We start from the raw sequence: 5528 nt of genomic DNA, 5'->3' as shown, positions 1-5528 counted from the left end.
TATTACTTCAAAAGGTTGAGTGTTTCTGCGTAATTCTCATGGTGAAAAAAGGAAACATTATTCAAGGATTGCAGAAGCTCTCCGTGCAAATCATGCTAATGCTCGCCTGATTTCCACTTTTTAAAAAGAAAAAAATTATCGATTGCCGTTTTTACTGGTGGAAAACTGAAAAGCCAAGAGAAGAGAAGCTCCCTGCCGCACAGAAGGAACAAAGAAAGCGCCATCTGACAGCCTGATGCAAGGCTTCATAAAAAGTACAAAAAGTTGCGGGAGAAGCCATGCTAGGAAGAAGACAAGAGCCAGTAAAGAAGGTTCGACCATTTTCAGTCGTAAATCATACAGGCATCTTGGGGATCAAGATGCAGCCAATGAGATCCAATTCAATCAAGTGTCTAGCTTATCAAGCACTGGCATTTCAGGCAGAAGCGAATTGGTGGCTTTTTTGGCGTTGCTGCTCTTGCTCCCTCGCTAGAACACTCATCTAGTTCCAGTTAACTTGGAAAACATACGCACCAAGATTTCATATTGCCAACACTCATCAGACGCAACAACATTTCATATTGCCAAAAGCCATCAAACACAAAAGCAAAAAAGAGTTTCAAACATAGCATTACAGCTGTTGCTTAGTGGGAAGACATTTATCCCACTTCTCTAAGGGTAACTGGGCAGATGAGCTGACATTCTCCTGCAATATCAACTCTCAAATTACCTAGAACACATTTATGCGGCAGTTGGGTGCCCTCCATATTCACTCTCATTAGCTGAAAAACCTCAAAAACAAACTGCAAAGTATGATGCTAGAAGCATCGCAAACGAGAACAACGAAGACCATGCTGAACAACTCCACCGAATCGCTTGCTGACTTGGGTGTCTTCCCCTGTTCTAGTTGGGGAGATGAGGCTGCCTTAAGAAGGCCAGTCATCTAGATCTAGGAATGTCTCATCAGATGCTGTGATTTCTTCGGGGATCTGAAGTACAAGGTTGGTGCTGCTTCCAAGTGATGGCGCCCTCTCTTGGGTGCTGCCTGCCACCCCCATCATTGAATTAGAGAGTTGTTCTTCCGCAGCGGAAGAGATCAGCAAATGCATCTGCAGACGGAACCATGACCACTCCATTAGGTTATACAGATATATGGATGAAATTAAAAGCAACGGCATATGACAGGGATTTCATAGTTCATGCTCGTAGACGGGATTGGACTTAAAAAGACTTTCAAATTGGTCTTGAATTCAGTAAGTAAACTTTGTTGCGTCTATGGTAGGGGTCTGTTCAATCCCCAGCTTGGACATGAGGGAGAAGAAGAAAAGATAGAGGATGTCTTTACATATGCGGTTCAAATATCTGTAAAAATGATTGAGATATGAAAACTTGTGTGAAAGTATGATATTGGTTCTTAAGTTTTCATCGTTGAAATTACACACACACATACATGTATATAAACCAAAGTTGAACCAATTAATTTAACTCCTTACATATGTATTCGGATGACCATATATGCATAGCATTTTAGTAAAAATTCACAAGATACATCCTGATAATTGGGAAAGACCGAACTAGGTTTTCAAGTTTTCCAGCTTCGTCCTCTTCTCTTAGCAGACTATTTCTGCAAATTGAAATAGAGACCGTTGAATTGATTAGCAGACTCTGTCAAGTTTTGCGACAAGTGTACACATGCTCTTGATCACATATTATTTTGGACATAAATAAAATGGCGGGAATAATTTCTGAAACACAATTACAGAAAAATTGGATGTGATCTTTCCTGCTCACAACTAATTGCACGCACCAATATGATCGTTCCAAGTTGGAGGACCTAAAGGTCAACATTTAGAACAAACTTTTTGCAATGAATTTATTAGATTTTAAGAGAAGGTTTAAGAATCAACAGTTTGAACTTTCTGATTTAGAAAATCCTACAGATTGAAAGATAATAAGTTTTATAGAGACTAATAGGGCTTTGAAATTGAAAGCCTGCATTCAGTGTCATAAAGGTCACCTGTAGATTTTGTTAAAATGTTACCTATCATGTGATTGAGGATAAGAACATCTTTTTTCCATATTAACCAACTTAGGTTAGCTTTCAATATTGCGTTACTACGAAGGTTATGGACACAAGTGCAGACGTGTTCAAACATTCAAGAACAAGACCATCGTGTTGAAAATCTTAAAAACCAATCGACCAATTCAAGAAACCGATGAGGAAGGGATCGTTGTAGAAAAAGAAAAACTTCCACATAACAAGAAAGACACCACACCAGCTCATCAGAAAACAATGAGAACCAAACAGAGGCAAGCAAGAGAGAAAGCAGGAGTACCTCTTCATCTACAAGCAAACTCTTCTCATTTTGAGGAAACGGCGGATTGCTAAAGTTGTCTCCCCTATTTCACAACAAGCAAAGAACCCAGTTGACCGGTTAAGTTCTATACTGTCCTCACTATCTATCAAGTCTATCACATGCTAGGACAAGTACATGGAAGTCTGGAACACATACAGAAGCATTACAGAAACAAAAGAGTGAGAAGATGACAATCAAGCTTTCTTACTGATATGTCGGCATTGGCGTCAAAGTCGAGTTCCAGTTTTGGGTTCCATTGCAGGGAGTGATGGCAGGCTCCACAAATTGCCCTCCCCTGTGGCCACAAACGTTCCGTCATTCTGAATTACTGTGACGGCTAGAAGTAGCAGACACTCATATTTCCACAGGAACTTCAAAGCTGGTAGAAAGAGAAGATGGCAGGTGGATTACTTACAGGCCGGCTGCTGCTTGCACGGGATTTACTGGTTGGGATGTACCCACTTCAGTTTGAATACTCGAGCTCCCATAATCTGAAGATGAAACTCAGACATCACTGCTATGAAATAAGAGTGAACATGTGGTAATTTCATCGCTGTAGGAGATGTAAAATGAGGATGTCATATGATTGCCTTTTGATATTTTTTAAGGGCAGACAGATTGAAGTATGGATATACCGTGTAAGATTCTAGAGATCCGAACAACCTCAAAAGATTGAACATAATAATTTGTGGCATTTGCAAAGAAAGAGTTTATATTTCTAATCCAGGTCACCAAATTTGCCACTAAAACGGGAGGACAGTGGACCAAGCAAATGAATGGATGTGGGATGTTCGAGTAGATGGATTTGAGTGGAGAACTTGACAAACCATGAATAGAGATCTCTTCCTGCCTCTTTGTGGCCGATTGTTTCTGCTGCCGTCGATAATTCTGTTCAAGCCAATGAAAGAAGAAGAAGAAGAAACAAATGTACATATTTTTTAAATCAACGTACTGGGACAAAATAATCTAGCAGCGAAAAAGTTGAGACAAATTAAAATGGCCGAGAAATCATTTGTATACCTGCAAGTGGCTCTTCACGTGACGGATCGTAAGGCCCTGAACGCCCATTTCTGCTACTATGTTTTTCGGTGTTGCATCTTCAATTCAAATCAGCCATGAGAACTCGCTGTAATATGACAGTTGATACACGTCCATGCATGCCGTCGAAATTGTGCACACTCCCCACACACACACAGACTGAAAAATGAGAGAGAGAGAGAGAGATAGAGACTAACAGTTGCATCCTCCGAGCCGGTTGGTAGCCTCTACAAACATTTGATGAACTATTCGTCCACCTTATACGAGGCTTAGGATGAAGGGGCAGTCGTTTGCCATGATTTCTCGGAAAACCTTTTTCTTCGTCGCTTTCTTCACAGTCATCCGAGCTTTCATGGCTGCCCTTGGAACCACTGTTGTCTACATTGCTGAACTCCATCTTGAGGCCACCCCCTTCCTGCTCCCTCCACCTCTCCCTCCCTCCATCAATTTATACTGTTGAGAGGCACCTCGTGGAAAAAATGAACAGCACGTATCAAATCTCCACTAAGTGCTTCGGACTTACTGTAAAAGTTTTGTTTCAGTGCTCCATGAAATCCTTCTCAATATGGGAGATGTCAGACAACCATACCATTAATTGAAAAGAGAATTAATTTTCTACTACTACGTCTATTTCAGTGTTACCATAGTTGGCCCTGGGTTTCACATAAATTAATTTTTTATATTCATATAATAATATATATTACTGAACAAAAAAAATACTAAAATATACCAAAGTACAAAAACTAACACTGCTGATCTCCCATTCCCCGTAACTCATTAGCTGCGTCCATGTTCACATAGTTACTCAGATAATACGGCTTTTTCTGCTTATAAGTGAAAAGTTCTACATCATGCATTGTACAATTTACCCTGAATCTGTCATTTTCGGTTTTTCAAGGAGAGAATTTTGCATTACTTGGGTGTTCGACAGACGTGGAACCTAGGTCTTTCCTATATACGTCAGTCTTTTGAACAACAATAGCAACCCCTATGAAGCATATCATTAAGCTGGAGTGAAAGCAGATCCTTGTGCACATATAATACCCATGATTTGCTACTTTTAATACTTTAGCGTCACAATTACACGTTACGACATATGAAAAGACAGACAGAACTGGCAGAAAAACATGAAGCACATATAATCTATAAACCACCACGACACAAATCTGTACATATCTGCTTCCATTTGCTTCAGTTACAAAAAGGAGTTTGAAACTTGACGTCACTGACTTACTGTAATTGTTTCAGTGCTCCATGAAAGCCTTCTCAATATGGGAGATGGCAGACAACCACATACCATTAATTAAAATTGAAAAGAGAATTAATTTTCAACTGACTGTCTATTTCAGTGTTATCATAGCTGGCCCTGGGTTTCAAGCAACAGATAAGGAGCATGGTGCAATTGGGCGGCAAGGTGACTCACACTCAAGAGATTGAAGGTACAAATTCCATTGTCGCTGTCACACTTTGGTGTCTTACTATATCATAGGAGCTATATCATATGAGTACAAGTACATGTGTGGGTATGGGCACAAAAAACATTCAAAAATTTGGGTATAGGGACACGGCTGTCCATATATATATATATATATATATATATATATATATATATATATATATATATATATGATAAGATCTAAGTAAATAAACACATAAATTAATTTTTTATATTCATATAATAATATATATTACTGAACAAAAAAATTACTAAAATATACCAAAGTACAAAAACTAACACTGCTGATCTCCCATTCCCCGTAACTCATTAGCTGCGTCCATGTTCACATAGTTACTCAGATAATACGGCTTTTTCTGCTTATAAGTGAAATGTTCTACATCATGCATTGTACAATTTACCCTGAATCTGTCATTTTCGGTTTTTCAAGGAGAGAATTTTGCATTAAACAATTTCTCCATTGAGGTTTCCAAAACAGCAATCATGAAAGTTGAAATAATGTGACCAACTTGTCATGAAAAGTCTTCATTGAAACTATCAAATATCAAGCGGAGATACACAGGCACTTTATCTACAAATTAACTCTCACGCAGAGATGGTCCTTGCAAAAGAATTTTGGGAACAAACAGTCTGCAGTGTATAGAAGAAACTTAGAACAGATAACAAAATGATCTAAAGGTGAACTTTTTAAGCAAAGA

The 5528-nt window shown here is 38.9% G+C and overlaps 1 protein-coding gene across 1 annotated transcript; it reads right to left on the bottom strand.

The window, feature by feature from the left end:
• Positions 1-905: 905 nt before the first annotated feature.
• On the bottom strand, positions 906-3404 carry LOC126409907 (uncharacterized). Its single transcript, XM_050076785.1, has 6 exons — positions 3357-3404; positions 3164-3224; positions 2752-2827; positions 2545-2631; positions 2316-2379; positions 906-1088 (listed from the first exon to the last, which is right to left on the bottom strand). Exons 1-6 carry the CDS (start codon positions 3402-3404, stop codon positions 906-908), a joined length of 519 nt encoding a protein of 172 aa, XP_049932742.1.
• Between the last annotated feature and the right edge of the window lie 2124 nt (positions 3405-5528).

This window comes from Nymphaea colorata, chromosome 3 (assembly GCF_008831285.2).
Source record: "Nymphaea colorata isolate Beijing-Zhang1983 chromosome 3, ASM883128v2, whole genome shotgun sequence".
NCBI classification, from domain to species: Eukaryota; Viridiplantae; Streptophyta; class Magnoliopsida; order Nymphaeales; family Nymphaeaceae; genus Nymphaea; species Nymphaea colorata.
The sequence above is the reverse complement of the archived record's forward strand: the minus strand, read 5'-3'. Positions and strand labels throughout refer to the sequence as shown.